At 39.3% G+C, this 25,514-nt stretch overlaps 2 protein-coding genes across 19 annotated transcripts; one reads left to right on the forward strand and one right to left on the reverse strand.

The window, feature by feature from the left end:
• Positions 1-1,962: 1,962 nt before the first annotated feature.
• On the reverse strand, positions 1,963-13,375 carry HNRNPA2B1 (heterogeneous nuclear ribonucleoprotein A2/B1). 15 transcript variants are annotated; one of them, XR_013996618.1, is made up of 14 exons: positions 12,447-12,666; positions 9,642-9,677; positions 9,434-9,544; positions 8,982-9,128; positions 8,486-8,696; positions 8,229-8,330; positions 8,070-8,150; positions 7,171-7,233; positions 5,884-6,003; positions 5,524-5,646; positions 4,536-4,618; positions 3,454-3,682; positions 3,088-3,160; positions 1,963-2,498 (listed from the first exon to the last, which is right to left on the reverse strand). XR_013996618.1 is itself a non-coding variant. In XM_081102815.1 (12 exons), the coding sequence occupies exons 2-11, from the start codon at positions 12,450-12,452 to the stop codon at positions 4,557-4,559; spliced, it is 942 nt and encodes a 313-aa protein (XP_080958941.1). In that variant the 5' UTR covers positions 12,453-12,564; positions 13,262-13,353; the 3' UTR covers positions 1,963-2,498; positions 4,536-4,556. The 15 variants fall into 15 exon arrangements, 6 of the variants coding, with proteins under 6 accessions (XP_080958941.1, XP_080958944.1, XP_080958943.1 ...); XR_013996619.1 differs by having other exon boundaries at positions 3,028-3,160; XR_013996616.1 differs by lacking the exon at positions 3,454-3,682.
• Positions 12,806-24,816, forward strand: CBX3 (chromobox 3). 4 transcript variants are annotated; one of them, XM_081102823.1, is made up of 6 exons: positions 12,806-12,891; positions 14,821-14,872; positions 18,134-18,276; positions 20,443-20,605; positions 22,865-22,959; positions 23,505-24,816. In XM_081102823.1, exons 2-6 carry the CDS (start codon positions 14,849-14,851, stop codon positions 23,629-23,631), a joined length of 552 nt encoding a protein of 183 aa, XP_080958949.1. In that variant the 5' UTR covers positions 12,806-12,891; positions 14,821-14,848; the 3' UTR covers positions 23,632-24,816. The 4 variants fall into 4 exon arrangements, with proteins under 4 accessions (XP_080958949.1, XP_080958947.1, XP_080958950.1 ...); XM_081102821.1 differs by lacking the exon at positions 12,806-12,891 and adding an exon at positions 13,600-13,736; XM_081102824.1 differs by lacking the exon at positions 12,806-12,891 and adding an exon at positions 13,630-13,736 and having other exon boundaries at positions 14,827-14,872.
• Positions 24,817-25,514: the final 698 nt, after the last annotated feature.

The following is a 25,514-nucleotide window of genomic DNA, read 5'->3' on the forward strand; positions in this document are numbered from 1 at the left end:
CCAGAAAGAGGAATCCAATCTATACAGCTTCGGACATCAGGAACTGATCATTTTCAAAAGGCCAACTTCTAATTCAAGTGTGCATTTTACAGGGTGAAAACTATTGACCCATTCCTCCTTTAATAGCTAAACCAGACCAGTTAATCTTAACATGAGTAGGCAGTTAAGACTTTGAACTGAAAAACAATTCCATCAAAACAAGGTTTGTAGAAAATGTGTTCCCACGTATGACGTTTAAAAACAAACCTGAAGTGGCCCATGAGATCCAGACCCCTAAGATGAGCAACTTTGTTTGCAGTTAGCCCTTGGCTTCCTTAAAGCATTTTCCTTGAAACATCTTTCTCTTCTCAATTTAGTTGACTGACCCAAACCAAAATTCCATTTTAAATTCTAACAAAGCTATTACCTCCTTCAAATATAGTATTAGTCCTGAAATTATTCATCATAAAACTCCCATGTGTTTATAACTGAAATCCAGCAGAGTATCCCAGGCTTGGCATCTCATTTCCTTCCTGCACCCATCAAAAGGTCCTACTGAACATCCTCAACAAGCAAGATGAAATTTTGGGGCAAGTATATAAAATCAACATGTTGAGCTCAACAAGACTCTCTAGCTTTTGAACTGTTACTAAAGAACTTTCTTTTAAAGCCTCCCTAAATTACTGAATTTAAACATTAAACACTTAGTACAAATACTAATTGTTAGAATAATTTTTAGAGGGCAACTTGACTTGCATTCCTAAACCAAACTGGGTTATTGAAAATCTCACATTAAGATCTAAAGATCCATGTGGGAGCCAGCCTCTAATCATGCTTGCTCCTCAGTAATCATGAGTAAACTATGCAACCATCAGAATACACAACAGTGTGACTTAGTAGCATCGGCCCTATTTTGATTATTTGTTCTTGGGATTGCTGAGGGAAAATGGCCAAAACCAGCTTGCCAGCCCTGTCATGCCATTTGGATGAAACTTCCCAGTTGTCACCACTGCGATTTTGACCTTCAACCAGGATCAGGTAAATTACTTTCAAATTGTTAACTTGTAAATACCCAGATCACAAGTTTATTGGTCTTTGTGCAGCATTGTTTCTTATGCCTATTTTTGTCCTACGCACAATACTTTTGGTATGCCGACGAAAAAGGTTTAAAGTACTGCCCCGAAGTTACCTTCCTTTTAGAAGGGAAATTGTTTCAATAGCCACTTCATTTAGTTTATTAGATATTAACACTTTAAAATCCTCACCAGAGGGTATTTTTCCCATTGATTTTTAGAGTGCGAGGGGAGAGAAAAATGACTCATTGCCTCCTGTAGTTCGGCCCTGCTTGGGGCCGGGATCAAGCCTGCAACCCAGGTACATGCCCTTGACCAGAATTGAACCTGTAACCCTTTAGTCTGTGGTCTGATGCTCTACCCACTGATCCAAAACAGTGCATATCTGTTGGTTAAGGGTTGGGTGTTTTAAGGTTTCTGACTTCATTTATACCTCAAAGTCCAACTTAGTTGTCAAGCTAGAGACTTCTGAAACCTTCAAAGTTATTTTCCTAATGTGAAGCTGAGTATTCAACAGTTTACTTGAATAGTTATTTGAAACAAAAACAGCTTTCGTTAGCCATCCTTAGTTTGACTTACCTGATACTTCATATTATCAAAACCAAAGAAAATGAGGCAGCCTTGGTATTTCATGTTTTTATGCTTTTTGTTATTTTAGGTAAATACTGAAGTCACTAAATTTTATCCACAATACTTAAATCCTTTAAAGACAGCTACCCAATACTCGCTGTAAAATGCAATACCACTTTAAGAAACTAGAACGACAAATTTTGTATCTTGGTGCTTTGCATAACCACTTAATTTGGACCACTCTGTTTAAAAGCCTGTAATACATTTTTAAAACGGCACCAGGGATGTTGAACGCACATGGTAAAGCCAGAAAACTATAGCAGCATTCCAACGCTGAATATAGTGTATAAAAGAATGGCATTTTTATTAGGGACAGCCAATAATGTCCACAATGGTTTTCTCATGTCTATTAAAAAAAATGGCAATATGTACAGTTTTGTGAAACTGCTTTAAAAACCTAAAGGATGGCAATTCTTTAGACAACTGAATGTTTATAGAACAAGATTCACACATTTTATGTGTAAACATTACACCAAGTATTTGGATACAAAAGTATTTATTTTATAAAACTTTATATTTAAAATAGAACTTTAATCTGTCTACTCACAAAACCTAATTTAAAACATGATACATTTCTCTCTCTGGCTGATTTGATGTTATTTTTACAAACAATACTCAACTTGTAATTGTTTTATATTAAGAACCTATACTAAATGAAGTTTGTATTTTATCAGAAAACATTTGCCTTTAATCTTAAAGAGTGCTTTTTAAAATGAAGGCACCAACAACTACTTTCAGATGGTACAGAATTTCTTATTTCTCGAAGACTCTGTGGTTGACCACTTCTTCATTAGTTACCTGCAGCAAGACACCTTCCTGCCAAAGGAAAAAAAAAGTATCTGAAGAAGTTTATCATGTTTGTCCAAAGAACCTAAATAACTTCTGTGGTGGTCTTAGGTTCAAAGAAGACTCACTGGTGCATACAGCAGAATATGCCCTGATTATCACTTTCCTGAAAAGGCAATAAAGCCAGGCAATCAAACTCTGATGACATTTAAGAAATGAATTTCAGCAGCGAACCTATATCTCGCCTATAAGATAGGGAATTGGGAAAGAATTACAACATTCATACCCCAGTATTTAGTATTAAATGCATACAGGATTCATAATGTAGACAGACACTGTAAATATAAACTATTATCTGATTCAACCATTTAGCCCTACCTATCTCCTTAGCCTAGTCCTGATAAGCATGTAAAACTAGAACCCTATCGAATAAAGCAAAATGTTTTAATAAAAACCCCAGTTCACTCAAAATGCTTGATCCAAGAAATGTGAATACACGTGGATGTTAAGGATGGGAAATTTCATGGTTTATTGAGCTTGCAGCCTAACTTTTACCTACCATTTTACTACCAACACCACTGAAGGAACCAAGAAAAGCTTTATTAATCACTTGGCTTGCCTCAGCTGTTGAAATGAAGCACTTTACAGTCTTTGTGGCAGCAGAATATACTTGTCCATGGTTCATATCAATGCTAAAATTCCAGCAGGGAAAAAAATGATATGTTAAGCACCTGAATCTTCATAGAGGGAGAGGGGGATGGGAAAGAAAGAAAAGGGGAGGGGGGGAGAACACAACCAAAATAATTTAAATGACAGACTGGAAGACAGGGTTTATGAAATTATTCTCTTGAGTTTATAAATTGTTAAACTCAATTTATAGCTATGTTAAACTACTAAGAACCACTATACTGAAAGACCATTGAAGAGTATTAGTTTTATCTTTTGGGGAGGAAAATTAAGAAAGGAAAAGTAAATAAGATCTTACCTAAAGAAGTTTAACTGAAGCTTAGAACTATTTGCTCTACACCCTCAGCTTTCGTTGGCATCCTTATAAACTACTGTAGTTAAAAGCTTTGTAGAAACAGCACAATTTTTTAAGACTGGCTGAACTTAGTAGCCGCCAAGAGTTTTCTTGTACTAGACCTGTATCCCTGAAGAGTACCTCGCTGGGGTTATTTCCTTTCCTTGCATTGAAGAAGCAGCATCTAAAAGATCTAAAAAGGTGTTTCTCCTTGCAGAGATATCCCTTAAGTTATCTAGATAATTTAATCCTGATGAATTGCACTTATAAGACAACACACTTATATCTGACCAGCATTTATCTTACACAAATATAACAACAGCTTTGCAATGGACCTTAGTTATACTACCCACTCCTTAACTTATTTAAAATAAAAAGTCTATAATTACACAATTTCCTTTAGAATTATTTTATTAAATCATAAATGTACAACAGCTTCTTAACTCTACACACGCACTTAAATTTTTTTAAAGGAAAAACGTTATGTCTTATTACACCATGATCCTGGCTAATAGCTTTTCAAAACTTTGAGAAAAATCTTAAAAAAGGTTTCACATGTCACCTGAAACTTACAAATTTAACATTATCAAAGAAGGAATGCTTCTACACTCTTACAAAGACCACTAGAAATAAACAACAATTAAAAAGCTAAGAAACTGTCTCAAAGGCATTTTTTTTTTTACAATCCTTCCTCCACAGTAAGGTAATGTTATTAAATAATCCAATCCATTCACAAAATGGCTCTCTGCATCTGCTCTGGTGTCTTCTGCCATATCACTGCATACTTATGCATGACTGAGATAAGAGTTTCCTTAACATTGTTATTCGATAACCTGAAGCTGTTCTGTTACCTCTGGGCTCTCATCCTCTCCTATTTATACAGTGAAGCCTGTTTCAACAGAAGTAAAGAGTAAAAAAAAAATAGGTTATGAAATTATCCATCTAACCAGGTTTTAAGGAAAGATAACATGATCCTAAAAAGCTTTTACTCCTGACAGCTAGGTCTCCCCAAGACAGTAATAATGTAAAACTCAAAAGCTACTTACCCATGGCAAATAGGAAGAAGCTCAATATCGGCTTCTCCCTCCATAGCCCCCACTTCCTCCACTTCCTCCAGGACCATAGTTTCCTAGAACAGGACAAAGGAAACTTACTTCCTTTCCCATAATCAGCATAATAATTAATCCTACCTTGTATTTATATATGGGCTTTAAAACATGTCAGAACCCATTGTTTCTAATTATCTCCAAAGTAAATTATCCAGGTATGACTGAACCTACTCTTTTAGAGGGTTATCATTTGGAGCCAGTAAGGAAGGTGTATTTAAAAAAATACTGAGAGGCATAAGAAATCCATTTGGCCCTGCTACATAAAAACTTGAATAAAGATTTATGATTAACTTACTAAGTTAACATTTAAGAGACAACGCATACAAATTTAAAACACTTAGCTATGTGCTTGGCAATTTTATTTGGCTCCTATATAATCAGCCAAGGGAAAAAAAACAACCCCCCCCTCACAAAATTTCTAACCTCCTTTCCCAACTTGTAAATACAGGGTGGAGTACAAGTGGGGTTACAGTTGTGAATACATTAAACAGTATTTATTCTTGTATTATTTTCCCTATGAATTGTAAACCTCCTTTTGCCCCATCCTGTATTTTACGCTACTTAACATCCCACCATCCATCACACCAAATCCAAGCTGAAGTTACAACTGAATTATTTCTGGGAATTTCAGTGGCCTTTTAAACCAGGGGTGGGGAACTTCCAACCCTCAAAATCATTTGATCTGGCCCTGCAAGGCATTAGGGGAGTAAACTGAATGTTTGGCCAAATATAGCAGGCTACTTTTTAAGTTGATAATTTTGTATTGTCCTCGAATGTTATATAAGTATCCTAATGGCTCTTGGCAGAAAAAAGTTCCCCATCCCCGGCTATAAACCATGAGCATGTTATCTTTGCCATTCAAATCATGTCAGACTAATCCTTCCCTTTAACCCCACAAAATGACTTAAAGAATGTAACAAATTACCTCCACCATATGGTCCCCCCATGTTCCTGCTACCACCAAAATTTCCACTCTTCATTGGACCATAGTTAGATGGTTGCTGGTTATAATTTCCAAAATCATTGTAATTTCCACTTCCGTAATTTCCTGTAAAAAAAGTTTAAATTCAAGTTGTGCATAATGACCCTCAAATTAACAAACATTAAACAGTGATACATGCCAAGTATTTACAACAAATCTCCCAAAAAAGCAAATCAGAATAGATGCAAAACACCTATCTATAATTCTACAATTTTAAGGCAACTATTGACAACATTGAAATGAAAGAAAAGTCATTAATTCCACTTCAAATTCCCACATAAAGGTTGCAGGTGAATTTATTACCTCCTCCATAGTTGTCATAACCACCTCCGTAGCCCCCACCCTGGTTGCCATATCCAGGTCCTCCACCACCATATCCTCCTCTTCCTCCTCCATAACCAGGGCTACCTCCAAAATTGCCACCTATTATAAAATAAGCCTTTAAGTAATTACTTAATATTTTCAATGCCATTTGAACTGTCTTATCAAACCCACTTCCAGCTTTCCAAAACATGTTTTTTGTAAGTAATATATTTGTTCTATGAAATCTCTTCTAGAACAGCCTCAAGGGCAGAACAAAGTATCCCTGTTAAACATCTGGGGGTGGGAAGTACACACCCACAACCAACTTGACAAAACCGTTAGAGACAAATACCTATTAGTGTCACTGCTCTTCCCTGAAATTAAAGGTATTAATGGTTCTCTTTAAGATACCTTGTATTTTGTGTTAATGTTTCTAAGGGTAGATGAGGTGTAAGCTAAGAAAACAAGAGCCACCCCCATCACCTTAAGTGGTCCAAAAGATTCAAAGTTCCCAACTCAGATTTGTGTTTCCTAATAATATGCTCACTACACCCTTCACCTGAGTAGAAATGGGGGGTATCAGAAATTAGCAAACTAATGGGCAATTAATTTGGATTTCAAAGCAAAGTTGGAAATATGTAGGTATAATTTAGTTATGTGTAATTTGTGACAAAATCGGTCTTTTGCTAGCTCATTTTGAAATGTCTTTACTAGGAATTTGCCAGCAGGTGTCAACCTTTTCTGTATTCCAACAAAACATCTAATATATCACTTGATATGTAACAGTGGCTCATAACCTTAGCTGAAGCCAACAGCACCCTTGTGTATTTTAGAAATGTTCCTTTGGTGACATTTGGGAAGTTATCCTGGGGGACTAATCTTATTAAGAATTAAAGCAACATCATTGCTATTACATATATTCCCCTTACATGTTGATAATAGTCATATCTAATGCCCTATACTTTTTCAGGGAATCAATACATAAAGTATCACATCTATGTCCAATTCTTTTGCTTGAGAAACAGGATGGCATCTTTAAATTCTCATTTAAAATTCACCCAAATGATCTTAACACCCTATACCACTAGTATACTCTTTCCTTCAGCTATACAAAAGCTAAGGTGTGAATTACAGGAAAAACCAAATGACTAAAACCACCATCACTTAAAGCTTTTCATCAAAGGTAAAATGGAAGACACAGAAAAACCTCATGTATATATTAAACTGGACACACAGGATGATTTAATCTTTTTAAGCCCCATAAATCAATATGTTTAAGAAACTGACCTCCAGGCCCTCCTCCATACCCATTATAGCCATCCCCAAATCCACGACCACTTCCATAGCCATCTGTTAGGGGAGAAAAAAATTATGATTAATATACCCTATTCAGTTTATCTTCCTTTCCTCCATATTCTCTATTATTACCTATGGATGATTAGGAACCATCTTCCTTTATGCTGAACATTGGTATCAGTACTTTATTCTTCAAAATAAACACACCGAAGTGTAATTCATTAAACCTCACTGTCAAGATAACTGCCTGATTTGCAGGCTTGGACTTGGCAAACCTCAATTTAAGAGGTTCCATTTATTTACACAAGAATGACATTTAATGGGGTCCACATTATTCTATTCAGATAATTACTTCAAGTCTAAATAAAAAAACAATTAACAAAGATATAAACGTTTTTAAGCCCACAGGTAAAGTTTCTATATTTCCACTCACTATTCAGGGTTATTTGGTAGTTTTTTAAGGTGGTTCTAAAGCCATTTTAAATGGTCTTAAAGACCACAAAGGGATTTCTGTAATTGTCCTTTATTAGCTTTAAGATTATGTCTGAACTATCTCTTACCTAGCCAAATCAGAATATCCCATCTACTTATAAAAAGTTAAGAATATCATCTTAAAATTAAGCTGATTTCATTATTCTAATCAAATATGAGTCACACTTTTCCAATCAATTCTCCTTCAATATTTAGAACTTAAAACTTACCAGATCCTCCTCTAAAAGCTTTAAGATTATGTCTGAACTATCTCTTACCTAGCCAAATCAGAATATCCCATCTACTTATAAAAAGTTAAGAATATCATCTTAAAATTAAGCTGATTTCATTATTCTAATCAAATATGAGTCACACTTTTCCAATCAATTCTCCTTCAATATTTAGAACTTAAAACTTACCAGATCCTCCTCTAAAGTTACTTCCTGGTCCTGGTCCAAAATTTCCACCACCACCTCGAGAGTCTCCAAAACCAAAGTTGCCTACAATAAGTGCCCTAATTAGTAACAAGCACTTACACAAAGAAATCTTTAAAAGAAAAAAATGTAACTAAAAGGTACCTCCTCTTCCACTTCTAGAACTTTGAACTTCCTGCATTTCTTGTCTAGACAAAGCCTTTCTTACTTCTGCATTATGACCATTGATGGTATGGTATTTCTGCACTGGAAGGGAAAATTCAAACTTAAATCAGCATTCTATAAATTATAACTTACTTTAAAGTTTGCCTTTTAATAAAGATATAGGTATTAACATATCCAAAACTTAATCTATAAAAGGGGCATACATCTAGTGCTTATACACAATCTTATACACTTACACACAATCTTATCCACAGGATCATGGTCATCAAAAGTAACAAATCCAAAACCTCTCTTCTTTCCAGACTGCCTATCAGTAATTATCTCAATGGTATCAATTTTTCCATATTCTTCAAAGTAATCTCTAAGATGATGTTCCTCAGTATCTTCTTTAATCCCACCAACAAACAGCTTCTTCACAGTTACATGAGCCCCTGGCTTTCCAGATTCCTGTAGCAGAAGGTAGGGGGAGTCAATTCATGACCACAGAAACTAAACATGATTGAAAGCATCTCTGATACTACCATAAATTGTTTCTATCCTATGATAAAATACCAGGTAAAGCAACAGCTTATGAATAAGAAACTCATCTAGGAAATAAGCTACTCCAGGGAAACCACCATAGCTTAAATTGAGCTGGATAAAAAGAATTAAGTTCTTTCAAAATTTACATTTTTGTCTTCGGTAGGACAAAATTTTCTTCACATTTATTGCACGAAGTTATGCTATGCTCACCTCTCTTGCAACAGCACGTTTTGGCTCAACCACTCTTCCATCAATTGAATGAGGTCTTGCAGCCATGGCGGCATCAACCTCAGCCATGGATGAAAAAGTTACAAAACCAAATCCTCTTGATCTTTTGCTTGCAGGATCTCTCATTACCTTTAAAACCAAAGGGAAACCAGCATTTGATCTAGTTACCTGTTCAATTAAGAGCATTTTTAAATTAAGAACCTAGATCTGAGTTATTTTCTCCAGGATTCACTCAGTATTTTAACCCCTAGAGTGCCGGAGAGGGTGATTGCGCTGCTCCTGACTTTTATCCTAAACTGCTGTAAAATCAGCAAAAATGCCTTGGCAATTTTAGCATAGTTCCTAGGATATCGGTTGGCACTCAAAGGGTTAAACAAATCAGCCCAACAGTTGAAGGACTAGTATGTAAAGGCAATTATATGTATTGAACGTACCACACAGTCTGTAAGTTTCCCCCATTGCTCATAGTAATTCCTCAAACTTTCTTCTGTGGTTTCAAAGCTCAAGCCACCAATAAAGAGTTTACGGAACTGTTCCTTTTCTCTCTGCAAAGGAAAACACCATTTCAATTTTTATTTACATTTTCTCTTTGTATGCAGGAATTTAAATTCTTAAATAGAAGGTGACCTGCTGGCAGAGTACCTTTTTCCTCTCCAAAGGAACAGTTTCTAAAGTTTTCTGGAGGGAAAAAAAAAACTTACATCAAATTTAAACCATATGTTAAACTGTATATTTAGTTGTGTTACACCAAAAAATTTCGTCAGAGGTACTACACGTTTCAAAGTCATATGCTTCATTTAAACTTACTTGACATTAATTCTCATACATTCAGTACCACTTAAAATACTTTCTGAAGAGAAAGGAGCAAATCTATTCCCTGGTCATTCAAGAGTTAAGCAATTCTCATCAGAATTTGCATTCATCCCTATATCCTAGAACAGAATTTAACATTAAATACTCAGTTTTTACCATTTAGGATTTAGTTTTAAGTGTTTCTTTTTTTCATTTGCTCCCTCTAGTGGGGATTTAATGTATTGCAATAAGAAAAAATCCTTTCCCCATTTACCAACTACTTTCGATTAGGGTAAAAATTTAAATGTTCAATATATGCAGCAAAATATCTTTAAAATTCACTCTCTGACCAACACGGACTGATTTTCATGACCAACTAAAGATTGTTTATATCTTAAAAAGTAATAACCATGATTTCGTGGGCACTCCAATTTCTGGTATTTAAATTGACAATTCAGAAACAAGCTGAATACAGGGCTAACAACCATTATTAAGTCAGTAAAATACATTCACTGTAATAACTTCTTTCCTAAAATTTTAACATAAAAATATTTAAATGAGCACTGACTACTACTACTGGGGAAAAAACACACAGAAAGCTCAAGCATATTGAACTTATTATTGGACATCTGACAAGCTATACAACATGAGTTTCTATAATTTTACAAGCAGAAAGGATAAAAGCCTGGGATGAAATCTCTTAATTCCCACAAACCAGCAAGCAAATAACTAGCTGTTTTTATCAGTCCTGAATTTGGAGCTGAAAAGTATGGATTGGAGGTCATTTGGTTTTCAGGTGAATACATTTTTTTAAAAATTAGTTCTGCTGTCCATGACTAACTGCTATGAATGTGCAATATAAAAGATCAAATTAATGTGACTTTCGATACAACAGGAAATTTTATTCCCAAATAGCATTATAACTCAACCCAGTTACATGCAGACTTCTCCCTGAGCGCGTGACATTATCCCATTAACAAAAAATACACTGATAAGCAAGTCAGACATTTTATTTTTTACTGTTAACTGCTTTCAGGAATCTGAAAAAAAATTTCAAGATTAACCAATTATCAAATTAGCTCCTAATACATTTAAATGTTAATATATTAAAGTGATTACTTTGCATATTGGTATATGAATTCTTAAAGCTGATTTTACTTGCTAAACACAGTATTGTCAGAAAAACAGGTGTTTTAAACCCCAAGTAAATTACTGAGATTAAAAGTGCATATACAATTTTTTCAAATGATTAACAAAAGCAAAAGCTTGTTACTTACCTCAGTTTTCTCCAAACTTACCTGATGTCCACTATCGATTACAAATTTATTTTACAAGGGAGCATAGGGTCAAAGAAAATGCCCAGGTAGACCTCCCCCCGCTTCGCTTGAGACCTTATACTTATCAATGTAATGATCAACCATGATTGCAAACATAAATGAAAAAAGCAAGTGACAAAGTTCAAACACATAGCGGCACAGCCAAAAACCTATCTACAGCAATACACGCACTGAAGGACTGAGCCGTGTTTTTAAAAAAAGTCTGAAGGATAATCATTTCTATTTCACTTCCGATTACTTACAAGAATGCATGGTCTTAACCAGTAAAGAATAACTTTACAGGTACAAATATTTTTTAGACTACGAAAAATACAATTCAAAGGGAGGCCTTCAGAAAAAAAAAGTTTTCAAAAATGAATACGCCCCCAGGTATAACCTTCCCCACAGCTAACCCATAACGGGCACTAATCTGATGGGTCCTAATTTTGGTTTCATTTCTAATTGTAAAGTTGGTTGCAAAACTGACTTTTTAGTCACCGCAGACCAGAACAGAAAAACCGTTACTCAGAGAAATAAGCACTGCAAAACAAAACGTTTCCTTTGTGCTTTGGGTCGCCTTAAAACTGGGATCAGCGCTTTACCGCGAGGCTGTCCAGCGGTGCGACCAGCGCCCCCCCCGCCCGCCCGCCCGCCCTTCGCTGTGGCTCTGAACGCAATGGCGCCATTTCATCGAGAGGAAGGGAGCGCGCCTCTAACGAGGTGCGCAGCACTTTCACAGAGCCGGCGCCCGAAACACTCGGCACCCGCCTCAAAACCGCACGAAACCGGCCCGGGGAGGAAGGAAAACAGTGGCCTCCTTCTATTCTTTGGTAAGGGAGGCCACGTAATCGCATTCGGACAGTTAAAAAGAAAAACGCGGCGAGGACGGAGAGGAATGAAAATGGCGGCCGCCAAATCCGGTTCCTGGGGGAGGGGGAGGGGAGGCGCCGCAGCCTCGCTCCGGGGGGCCCCGGACCCGCCGGGGCGCTCGCTCGCGGGGCCCCCACGCCCGCCTGCGGTAACGGGGCCGCAGCACCTCCCGCCTCCACGCCTTACTTTCCCTAAAGCGGGGCTGCGTCCGCCATGTGGGCGATCCCCATCCCCCACCCGCAGCCAAGGGAAATGGCGCCGGGAGGCTGAAGGGTGGGGAACGTGCTGCACACAGGCCTCGGCCAAGGGCCCCTCTGCGGCCGTGTCCCGGGACCAACCGCTTCTGGAGTGGCCCAGTTCCGCGGCCGCTCTCCCGCGAGACGGGGGGGTGGGGGGGGCCGGCTTCCACAAAGGCGCCAACGGCCGCGCCATGCCCTCTCCAAGAACTCATTGATTTCAAACCCGTTACCTCCATCGCGGACTCAGTCGCTTCAGCCCGATTTCCCGCAGCCGAGCGAGATGAGAGAGATCTCCGCGGTCGCACGCGAACCGGACTCGTCCTGGCGCTGTAGTGAGAACTGCCGCCGCTGGAGAAACAACAAGGCTAGAGGCACGTCCGCACGCTGAGCCGGCGCCGCTGCTAATGCCGCTCCAGCCGCGGCCGCCGCTTTTCTAGAACCTTCCCTCCCACCGACGCGTCCCTACGTCAGGGCGCTGCGTGAACGCCCTAACTGCCGCCAATGGCGGGAACCCTCCACGCCCTCCTTACGCTGAAGGTGTACTCCGCCCTCCTCCCCGCCCCGGGGAGCGCGGGGCGTCACTGGCGTAAGCCGGCTCCGTGAATTGCCGGAGGCTCGCGGCGGCGCAGTTCTCCCGCTGGAACCGGGTTCAGCCCCCGCCTGAGCGCAGGGCAGGTGAGAAACGGTCGCGCCCTTGGAGACTAAAGCTGTCGGGTGGAGCTCGATCCGCAGCCCCGAGGCCCCCTCGCTCAGCACAGCCTCGGACAGGGCTCCCTCCTGGCCTGCTGCCCCGGGGAAATCTGCGTCGCCTCCCGCAGCTCTTCCCCTTCCCCCCTCCCTTCCCCCGGCGCCGAGGGCTGACTCGGCCCCTTCCGGGTGCACCCGAAGCCGCTTCTACCCAACACGTTACACTGCGCGCTCCGCCAACCTGACCCTGGCCAGGAGGATCTGCGGGGTCCAGTCTCGGGGGCCGAAGGGCACCCTTCGTCGTTCCCGATCCCGCCCCCCCTTCACCACCCACCTCCCGGCACCGGGAGATACCCACCCCCAGAGCGAGGAAGTGGGCGGAGTCCGGTTTTGGCGCCAGCGCCGCCGCAGCGCAGCCGAAACGTCCCCGCCCTGAAGGCCTTGGTCCTCGCCCTCGCCCCTCCTTCCCTCTCCCGCCCCTCCCAGGACCCCCTGGCACCGCCCCGCGAACCGTGAGCGCCGCTGCGGCCAGCACCCTCCCCCTGGGCCTGGGCCTGGGCTGCGACTCCCGTCGGGCACCGCGCGGCCCGCGGCCCCGCCCCCTCCCCGGCGCGCGCCCGCCAGCCCCGCCCCTCGCGGTCGCCTAGCGTTGGGCGGCGCCAATCCCTCTCGCGGCGCAGCCCCGCGCGCGTTTCCCCGGCCCCCTCCCCCTCGTTAGTGGCTGGAGCCGAAGGCGCGCAGGGCCGGAGACGTCGGAGGAGCCGGAGCCTCGGGACGCGGAGCTGCTCGGAGGCGGTGAAGTCGGTGTCTGTCTCTCCAGCGGTCGCACGGAGGTGGTGCTTAAGATGCGTCTTGGGGACCCCCCCCCTCAGCCGGTCCCCAGCTCCCAGCCAGTCCCCACCCGACCCCGAGGCGGGTTGTGGGGGTGAGGAGCGCAGAGGCGAGGGGAGACCCCGCCGCGGGCCTGGCGCGGGGCCGGCGTCGGTCGTGGGGATGAGATTCCTTGAGAGGGCAGAGGACCGGCGACAGCCGCCTAATTTTGAGACAAAGCGCATTTATCTCTCCCCTCCCCCATCGCCGATCCAAACGGGAGGCCCCCTCCCCCTCCCCGGCGTGGTCGCGACGGGGGCCTCTTATGGGGAGGGCGGCGCGTTCTCCGGCTGCGGCCGGCGCTCCGTTACGTGGCCGCCGCGGGCGGGCGGGGGAGGCGCGGGCCCCGTGGCGCAATGCCCTTGAGCCCCCGCGCCGTGGCCTTTGTTTCTCCCCGCGGATGCGCTGACCACGAGGCCCGAGCTCCCGAGTGGGGGCGGGGGCGGGGCCGGGAGCCTGGCTTCCTGCGGCGGCGAGGACCCGGGGCTCGAGGGGCGGACGGAGGTGCCTCGGAGCGGGTTTGTTTTCAAGCGGCACCAAACGGTACTGAAGCATCGTGGTGTGTTTTCCATTTAGTTTTTTTAACGAGTGACTGGAAAGAGGGAAGGTTTCCAAGAAGAAACCAAGTTAGGGTTACCTAGGCGACCCTTAGAACTGTTAGGAAGGAGGCCTCGAGGGAAAATTCACGGCACTTTATCATTTTGATCGGGTAATTGGGTCTGATGTTGAACCAAAATATTTGGCCATCCTTAAATACTGAGTGTGGTGTAAATGAGATTTGTGTTGGGGCGGGGGGGGGGGGGATGTCTGCAGTTTTTTGCCCTGCAAAGCTGTCTTAGTACCGGTGTCCCCATGAGGTTTCTAGAGCACTCGGTTGGAATACTGATACACTCCCAGGAATACGTTACTAATAACTTACGCAGCAGTTCACATTGCTGCTCAGTGGGTTTGTATACATGGGGGCGGGGGGGGGTCCAAACGACACTTGTGTTTAGCTACCTTTTTGTGTCATGCAAACTTCCTTTTAACTGTCATGCATTTTTCTAGTAATAGCTCTTGGAGTCTGCAATAAAAAATGGCCTCCAATAAAACTACATTGGTAAGTTAATAAAAACCTAAAATACGTAAGGATCTAACTCAAATTTTCCCTCTGAAAATTATAACTTTGCATTTCAGTGGTTGAGAAATTTACATCCATTTCTATTCCCCAGTGCCCTCTCCCCCCAGTGTTATGGGAAGAATTAGCTGCAAAAACGAACTCATTACATGGAGATGATTATTGATTTGGCCTAATATTTTGATTAAGTTAAGGGAGCCTAAACTTGAGTATAGCCCAGTATGAATGTTAATGACTAGATTTTTATCTTGAAATAAAAGTGCACAAATGTATGTAACATGGAAGACTACAAGTATGGACAAAGCAGGAAAGCCTTTGTTGATTGTCATATTACCTAACTCACTGTGTACTGAATTCTAGAGAAATCAAGTATTTGCAGTATTGCCCAGATTAAAGAACAGATACCCAGTTAGACTGGGTCAAGACTCATTGATTCTTTCAAATACTTTGGGCACTTTGTCTTATCTCAGACTTACTCTAAAATACACAAGGGCCTTAAATTTGAATCACTGCCCATTCTTTTTAATATACAAAACGACCCAAACTGCACATCTATCCTGTAAGGAGAGAAGAATGGAGCATATGAGCAGATAACGTTTTTCTCTCCTGTTTCTTAAAGCCAAAGTTTTATTCTTACGCTTCATTTAAAGTTCTACAAATGTGTAAAGACATTGTACATTCGGTCAAGTTATAAGTTTAAAAGACTGGGCTATTCACATGAGAATCGTGAAATTCAAAGTTATGATTTCCACAGTATTTAATTCTGACACACTGCATTAATAATAATCTTAAGTATATAAAGGTATTGACATCTAAATAAAGCAAAACATTTGGTTTTGGTTTGTACATTTTCTTCTTGAATTATACACGAAAGGGCAAGTTGGTGATTTATAATTTGTGTCATCATTAGAGTGCACATGTAAATGAACTATCCTGGGAAATATGAAATATAAAACGTGTCTGGTGAGCCGATAGTGCAAATGATTCTCATCAAAGCCATCAGTGGAAAAAGCACAAAGCATCTTCTGTGCCCCTTCAGAATTGAACTTTCAAATTCCATAATCAGTAAGCCAAAGTGTATGTGATTGAATTGGCTTTATGGTCACCTATGTCCAAATATTGGATGGGAAAGGAGCTAACTATGCTTGGTACTTTGAGGATGAATATAAATACAGAAAGCAAGTAGGTGCTTATATTAAAACTAGAGGCCCTGTGCACAAAATTCTTGCACTGGGGGCCGGCTTGGGGGTGGGGAAGGGAGATTGTGGCAGTCCCTCAGCCCAGCTTGTACCCTCTCGAAGTCTGGGAGTCCTCAAGGGATGTCCAACTGGTAACTTAGACCCCCTCCCTGCTAAGCCGGCAGTCGGACATCCTTAGCGCTAATACGGAGGCGGGAGAGGCTCCTGCCACTGCCACTGTGTGAACCAGGCTTCTGGCTTCGCATTGCTCCCCCTGTGGGAGCTCACTGACCACCACGGGTCAGCTCCTGCATTTAGCGTCTGCCCCTGGTGGTCAGTGCACGTCATAGCGACCGGTCCTTCCACCATTCAGTCGATTTGCATATTAGCTTCTTATTATATAGGATTAAATTGATTTTGTACACAACTTTTTTTATCTTTATTAAATAATTTTATCTAGCCTGAGGGTTTATCCTTTTCATTTCCAGTGTTTCTTTTTTGTCATCTTTATTCTGTACATCTCTTATCCTCATGGACCTATTTTGTTTGTCATTTATGATTAGTGTCTAATATGCTTTTGTTCACACCCAGTTTTTCTTCATTCGTCCCACTGCCATGCTTACCTTCCTTGTACTGCACAGAAGCAGAAAATTATCTGATTGGGTGCAGCGTCCAAGTAATATGTGTGTGTACCTCTAAATAACTACATAGTTTAAATGTTCTTTTACAATCTTCTGGTATTCTGTTGTCTTTTTCTGCTTTTACGTTTTTTAAAATATATTTTTATTGATTTCAGAGAGGAAGAAAGTGGGGGAGAGGGAGAGAAACATCAATGATGAGAGAGAATCATTGATCGGCTGCCTCCTGCACGCACTGCACTGGGGAATCAAGCCGGTAACCTGGGCATGTGCCCTGACCGGGAATGGAACTGTGGCCTCCTAGTTCATAGGTCCACGTTCAGCCACGGAGCCACCGGCCGGACTAGTTATGTGGAGTTTTAAAAGTTTACTCATTTTCAGTCCTCTTATAACAAATCTGTTTAAATTATTAGAAAACAGTGATTTGGGCTTGGTTTCCTGCTTCTCTATTAAGTGTTATACTTTGAAAAAAGAAAACTAAGCTAAAAGTGAATTTTGTTGGCTACCAATTTAGACTTTTTTTTTAAATCCTCACCCGCAGGGATATGTTTTTATTGATTTTAGAGAGAGAGAAACATTGATTGGTTGCCTCCTATACTTGCCCCGACCACGTATTGAACCTGAAACCTTTTGGTGTATGGTGCAACACACCAACTAACTGGGCCACCTAGCCATGGCCCAATTTAAACTTTGGAGTAACCAAGAAGGATTCTTTTTTTTCCCCCGACAATTAAACTGATCCAGCATGTTGACATCTTGAAATGACAGCATTTATAGCTTTGTTCCAGTTGTTCAATAATATATATTATCAATAGAGATTATGGGAAAATAATCTTGTCCTTTTTAATCTAGTCATGGTCTCCTTAATTCACCCTGTGACTGATACTAGGATTCTGAACCATGTTTTCATTGCAGTTAACCTTTTTCTATATTGCTGAGGCTTTTAACATTGGTGTTTGAATTGGCAAAGGGTGTCTGAGAGTGTGGGGGATATGATTTCACTGGTTCACTTACTAAGGTCTGTCACTACTACTTATCTCTTCTCTGTCTAATCTCCTAATACCATCTAGTGGCTGTGTGGTTAAACTGAGTGAAAACTAGTAAACACAATCTTGTAGATGACGTAGAAATAGACGAGGAAAAGATAACAGTATTTTCCACACAGTGTTTTTTATTGTATTATTTAATTGAAAGGTGGTAATAGGTTTAAGCGAAATCAGCTTAATTACATACTTCTTTTTATATTAGTATCTGTTGGTTTTTTGAGTTTTTTTCCCCCAGGAAGTGTCTACCCTGGGATATAGAAGTAAAAATTTAGGTGTCAAATTCAACAATAATATAAGCAATTAATTTAGCCTTTAAAATGTACCCAAAAAACAAGATATTTTTTTAATTCTTTTTTTCTTTGTTTATTTGTTTTGTTTTAGCAAAAAATGGGAAAGAAACAGAATGGAAAGAGTAAAAAAGTTGAAGAGGCAGAGCCTGAAGAATTTGTAGTGGAAAAAGTATTGGACCGACGTGTAGTGAATGGGAAGGTGGAGTATTTCCTGAAGTGGAAAGGATTCACAGAGTGAGTGAATCCCTTTTATGTTTAAGTGCACTTAAGCGGCTTTTAAAACTTGTTTTCAACCTGAGATCTTTTATCAGTTTTCCCATAGGTTTCTTTAAATTTTTAGAATTCCTTTAATTCGGGGTAAATTGATTTTTTAGAGAGGAAAGGAGAGGAAGTGAGAAACAGTGCTATGAGAGCAAGCCCTTGATCAGCTGCCTCCTGCAAGCCCCCTACTCCATTCCAGCAACCTTTCAGTGCACAGAATGATGCCCAACCATTGGACCACATGGGCCAAGGCTGTGTAATGCATTTCAATGTTGCTATTGTACTAATTAATTAGAATACCCAATCTACATCACTTCCTTGCATGAGGAGGTTACTAACAAACATGGAGGGTGTATAGCAGGGGTGGGCAAACTTTTTGACTCGAGGGCCACAATGGGTTCTTAAACTGGACCGGAGGGCCGGAACAAAAGCATGGATGGAGTGTTTGTGTGAACTAATATAAAATCAAAGTAAACATCATTACAAAAAAGGGTACGGGTTTTTTTTGGGTTTTTTTTGTTTTTTTTTTTTAGTTTTATTCATTTCAAACGGGCCGGATCTGGCCCGCGGGCCATAGTTTGCCTACGGCTGGTCTATAGTGTAGACCAGTGGGTATTAAACAGAAGTGCTGGTTATGATCCAGTTCTTACTGTATCCTAAATCTCTATAAGAAGTAGAGTCTGGCCCTAGCTGGTTTGGCTCAGTGGATAGAGCGTTGGCCTGCGGACTGAAGGGTCCCAGGTCCGATTCCGGCCAAGGGCACATGCCTGAGTTGCAGGCTTGATCCCCAGTAGGCAGCGTGCAGGAGGCAGTCAATCAATGATTCTTATCATTGATGTTTCTATCTCTCCCTCTTCCTTCCTCTCTGAAATCAATAAAGAAATATATTTTTAAAAAAGAACAGAAAAAACATCATTCACTTAATTTAAAAAAAAAAAAAAAAAAGAAGTGGAGCCTGGACATTTTTTTAAACTCCCTGGTTCCTCATGATCCTTGTTACTAGTTGTTCTCATAACTGCTTATAGTAGTTGTCTTGTGAATAGCTTGCATGCAGAAATTTCATTCTTAATGTTTATCGCGTGCTAATGTGCTTGAATTCTCTTCTGTCTTATACCACAAAAACAGTGAGGCTCCATGGGCAACAACTATTAATAATGGATAGGTAGAAATCTACAAAAATTTTTCTGAGCATGATGGAGATGAGTATGATAGATTATTAGGCTTCAACTATCTGTAATCTATCTCCACCATTCACATTTTAAAGCAACCTCCTAGCAGTTTGGGAAGTATGAAATGAATGGAAGGTTTAAGTTTTCCTATTTTATCTTCTCAGTACCCTTAGTTGAATTCAAGTTTTTATCATAAGTTCATAATGTACCCCTAGAAAATTTTCCTATAAATAACTGAACCAAGCAAATAAGCCTGAACTATTTTTGAATTAGATTTAACCAGTTTGATTTAACCCAAATTGATAACCTTCATATGGTAGAGAGTTGGTTTTTATTATTTGTTTTTTAACCTCCTGGCATATTAAAAACTCTGTGTCCCACCCATTAAATGTTAGGAAGCTAACTCTTCCCTTTCTCCCCAAACGGAAGGCTACTAAGTATGATTGAGAACCTGTGTGTGGTATTTTGTGTCAGGTAATACAGAAGGCTGGAATGAAAACACTACAGGACGGAGGCTCCACTTCAGCTCTTTTGTCCTCCTTCACCCTCTAATTTAGGTTTGCCAATTTTGAAGTCTGAATCAGCAAATCAAGTTGAAACCAGACGTTAATAGCACCTTTCCCAGCATCTCTAAAATGATTAGTTTCATTCTATCTGTGTAAAGGCATTTACAGTGGGAATTAGGAATTCACATTTTTAAGTGGGTTTTCATAATTTGGAAAAATATTAGCTCCAGTTATCCTGCTAGAATCAGGCTTTGTTAACCTGGGGTAATATAGCAGATTGCCCCCTTGGATAGGAACTGTGAAAGAAGACATAAGGGAAGTATGATCACATTGTGTTAAAAGAATGTTGAGGGATAGGGAACAAGTGGTTAGCACAGAGGACTTTTCAGATATATATTAAGTGAACCTGGATGACGGTGATAAACCATGTTTAATCGAATGAACTTTTTTTTAACTGAATGCAGTGCTGACAATACTTGGGAACCTGAAGAAAATTTAGATTGTCCAGAGTTAATTGAAGCGTTTCTTAATTCTCAAAAAGCTGGTAAAGAAAAAGATGGTACAAAAAGAAAGTCTTTATCTGACAGTGAATCTGATGATAGCAAATCAAAGAAGAAAAGAGATGCTGTAAGTATAAAATATTGCCCACCAAACTGGCTTTTTGTAAAAGGTTGATGGCTTGATGTTTAGGATACTTTTAAAGACTTTAATGCTTTTAAAATATGATTGAAACGCCTTTTTTAAAGGCTTAATTTAAATTGTGCTAGTGTAATTTTGGGTAGACTCGTGGATCTGGTTCCTATGATCCAAGACTAGCAGTCCTTGAAAACAATCCACATAGCTCATCCTGATTGTTTGACCATCACAGCTTTGACCACAAGAAAGTACTTTGGTATGTGATGTTTCCATTATCAAAGTAATGCCAAATGATACTTTGATTTTAACATAATCTTTGATAATAACTTTTTTTTTTATTGGCATGAATTGAAGCAGTTGGTTTAGTATTCACTACATGCTCTAATCTTTGTTAACTGGTGTCTGTGGCTTTAGGCAAATCACAACTCTGCTTACTTTCAACTTCAAAACAAATTATATTTGCCCTTTGTACTGGGCATGGTAATTTGGGAAAGGGTCTTTGTTCTTAATTAGTATTTAGGCTTGGGGACTAAATGTACAATACAGACTTCTTGATAAGATCTTTATATTTTAAATTTGATCATTTGAACTAGATGCCATATACTTTACAGATAATCCATTAAATGCTCGTGACATCTCTATTAAGATTATAGGTATTGTCCCCATTTTACAGAGGAGAAACAGATTAGCTATCGATTTGGTTCTGGATACTTTAGCAGTCAAAACAAAAAAGTGACAATGTGAAGAATCAGTATATATTAGTCCCCTTATATCCGAGGTTTCAGTTACCTGTGGTCAACTGAGTTCCAAAAATACTAAATTTCTCCAACCAACATTTTCTGCTCCTGACATCCAACCATCAACATTGTCATGGCTCAATGATCCAGGATCACCTGGAGCCAGATGATCCTCCTTCTGACATATCATCAGAAGGTCATTCATTAGTAGCTTAATGCTACATCATAATGCCTACATCATTCATCTCGTCATGTAGGCATTTTACCATCTCACATCATCACTAGAAGGGTGAGTACAGTACAATAAGATATTTTGAGAGACTACATTTATATAACTTCTACAATGTTACGATTTTTTTATTACTAGTTAATCTCTTACTGTGCCTAATTTATAAATTAAAGTTTACTGTAGGTAAGTATGTGTAGGAGAAAACATGTGTAGGGTTTAGTACTACCCACTGGGTCTTGAACATATTTTCGTGAGTGAATAAATGGGGACTACTGTATGTAATTTAAAAGTCAACCACGTGCTCTGCAGAAGCACTGTTTAATTACAGTAGTGAATTTCCATGTTTAGCCCTTACATTGTGCCAAGCAGTCTTCTAGATAAAAGTAACCTAGGCATCTGACTTCAGAGTCTGGGATATTGATGTAAAAGTCTGGATGGAGTGAAAGGATTTATTGATCTAAGCAGCTCTTAAACTTTGGTCTCCAGAAAATTATTAAGGATCCCAAAGAACTTTTGTTTATATGGGTTATACCTATAAATAACTATAGTAGGGATTAAAATAGAAACTTCTAAAGTATTTATATATTCATTTAAGAATGACAAAATCTATTGTATGTTCGTAACTATTCATGAAAAAATAACTTTAAATGTGAAGCATATTTTACATTTTTGCAAATACTTTTAATGTGTGGCTTAATAGTAGACAGTTCTATATTTGGTTTGCTGTGTTATGATTGGTGGAGGCATGCGAAGGCAATCTGAAGTTACAAGTACATGAAAAGAGGGGACCTTATGGATAAATGGACACCCTAAAGGTCTCAGGGATTCCCAAGAACCCTCAGACAACACTTTGAGAATCACTAGTTTATAGGAAGTATTTTATTTTATAAGATTTCTTACTATTCAGATTAATTACAATACTGATTAATCTTGAGTTTTATGGATTTTACTATTTTGATGTTTCTATTTTTGTATGTGCTTCATGAATATAGGTAATTTAGGCTAATTCCTGGAAGTGATTTGAAATGTTAACTTTAAGGATTTGTAATTATTAAATGATTAAAGTTATCAGAAATAAAGGTATTGGTTTGTCTGTTTTTTTAATTTCTGGTTCAGAATACTTTTAGACATCCAGATTTTTTTTTTTCTGCATGTAAGGTTAGGTTAATAGAAATTATGATGTGTTTTGAATTAAAAGTTATATGTCACAAAAACAAATTGGAAGTTAATATTAATTTGCTGGGTGGAAACATAAATGCAAATAATCATTTAACTTCTAAACAGGCTGATAAACCAAGAGGCTTTGCCAGAGGTCTTGATCCTGAACGAATAATTGGTGCCACAGACAGCAGTGGAGAGTTAATGTTTCTTATGAAATGGTAAGTGTGTGGGTGATTACTGTTATATATAAAGTACAAATAGATGGGCTTTTTTTTTTTTTTTTTTTTTTTTGACAGATAATGAGGGGCCGGGGGCGGGGGGATGACATTGATTTGTTGTTCCACTTATTTATGCATTCATTGGTTGATTCTTAATAGGTGCCCTGCCTGGGGATCAAACCTGCAACCTTAACATATTGGAACGATGCTCTGACCAACTGAGCTACCCAGTCAGGGCAATGGGCTTTTTTTTTTCCTGTGAGGCTTTATGTAGAAAGGGTTTTATAGTTTTTATCATTAGATAGAGAATAATTATCTGCTGAAGGAATGATTCTACTTACTTTTGCTAATGATATTTCAAAGTAAAGATTAGCAAACTAATCTGCTTTATAAAATGAAATTTTATTGGAACCCTGGCACAAGTACCTCATAATCCTCCTGAATTGTTAAATAATCTAATTAAATTACGATATATTGAGCAATTCTCATTTGACAGAAAGGGTTTAGACTTTTAACTAAAATTTTTTTTTTTCCCCTCACAACAGGAAAGATTCAGATGAGGCTGATTTGGTGCTGGCAAAAGAGGCAAATATGAAGTGTCCTCAAATTGTAATTGCTTTCTATGAAGAAAGACTAACTTGGCATTCTTGTCCCGAAGACGAAGCCCAATAATTGTTTGCATTGCTTTTTATATATATTTATACATATATATAAAATCTGGGTCTTAGTTGTTTTTTTTTTTTTTTTGATTTATTAGTGTGAAGAAAGAACTACATTATAATGAAAATCAAGTTTGATATGTTTGTTTTAAAGTAGTGCTGGGGAGTTGTTGGGGGGGTTGCATCTATAGCACTGGTTACTTTGAACAAAAGCTTTCTGTAGTTGCTTCCTTTATCAGAAAAGAACATTTGATACCATGTTGTATTTTTTCCTCTGCATTAGAGAAGCTTTTCTAAATGTTGAGGGAAATCTCCATAGTCATTACTCAGTCAGAATTTGTATGTGCCTAAGGATCATTGTGGGTTTTTTGTTTATTGGGGGGGGTGGGGGGGGGAGCGGGAGCGGTAGGTGTGTATACATATGTAAATGGTTTTCCCTTTTTTTTTTTTTTTTTTACCAAAACAAAACCATTTCACAACCATAGATAAGCTCATGTTTCTGAACTGCCATCATTTTCAGCAACCTAAGAAAAAAAATCATTTGAAGTTAAATTGAAATTTCTCCTGAAGCTTTTAACCTTTGAAATTAGATAATTTATAATTAATTAATTGGACAGTTTAAATATAATGTAAGCAGTGTAAATTGGACAATTTAAAGTAGACATATCAGAATCCATATCTACAATCATAAATGAAGGTTTATTTGCAAAACCCCTGAAAGGAAAATTTTATCACTGCCAATAACCTCCTCACCCAAATGAGAAAAGTAGGCAAACCCTGATGTGTTTTAATTAGGTAAGCAACACTTATTTAAAGGTTCCACCTCATAAAGTGTTCCTTTATAAGAAGTTTAAATCCCTATGCTATATTGACTAAAAAAATAGGGTCATGGAATGTGTAAGACTTTATTCATGGATACCTAATCAGATTGTTAGAGACCTTGGCAATTTGGGACCTGCTAGAATAAATGGACGAACAGACTTTTTGTAATCTAAACTCTTGGTCTGCATGTTTTCTCTTTACTCCAACTCCATCTTTACATGTAGGCTCAGTCTCAGTATTTGGGGTCCTGGTTCAACAAAAGCCAGGAAAAACAATAGCTTTGTAGTAAACAGAATGTTACCCAACTGTATATTGTTTACTTTATTGTAAATACTGGTAAACAGTGGTTAATAAATAGTTTTATATTCCTTTGTGATTAGACTTTTTCTTAATCTGATTGCCTTTATCATGAATGTAGAAACACCCACAGACGTGTGGCTCCACAAAAATGTGAGGGTTTTTTTCGTGTGTGGGAAGATGAAAATTAGTTTCATGTGAAATTTTAATACTTAAAATATAGTTTGTTAAAATTCCATCTGAAAAACGAGCCTTTTGATAGGATTGATCTGGTTGTGTTAGATCTATCTATGTTTACTCATGTCCAAAATCCACATAGAGAATGAAGTCATTTTGTAACATGCAAACATTGGACTATGTTGTATAGCTGAAACTAACAATGTCAATTACACCTCAATTTTTTATAAGAACATTTTATAAAATCACAGGTAGAAGAATCAATTTGTTAAAGAAATGGGCTTAGGAACAAGTTATAGAGGCAAAGGAAGGGCCCTTAGAGTTTGGAAGAGAGGAAGGTAATGGTTACTCACCTGAGGGAGGGAGGAAAGAAAGGGAAGGGTGTGCTCTGGGGAGGGAGAGCACCTATACAGGCAGTCCTTGGATTACCTCGGATTTGATGCATGTAGTTTCGTGGTTACGTTGCCATCTCCCATTATAAAAAAAAAAAGTTCCATCATTTCGACGTATGTACATATGTGCTTTATTTACCACAATAAAGGTCAGGAATTATCTTTTAAATTTTTTTTACTGTTTCACTTCATTACTGCTGTGTATGTG

Source organism: Myotis nattereri (assembly GCF_964212035.1).
Source record: "Myotis nattereri genome assembly, chromosome: 11".
Taxonomy (NCBI): domain Eukaryota; kingdom Metazoa; phylum Chordata; class Mammalia; order Chiroptera; family Vespertilionidae; genus Myotis; species Myotis nattereri.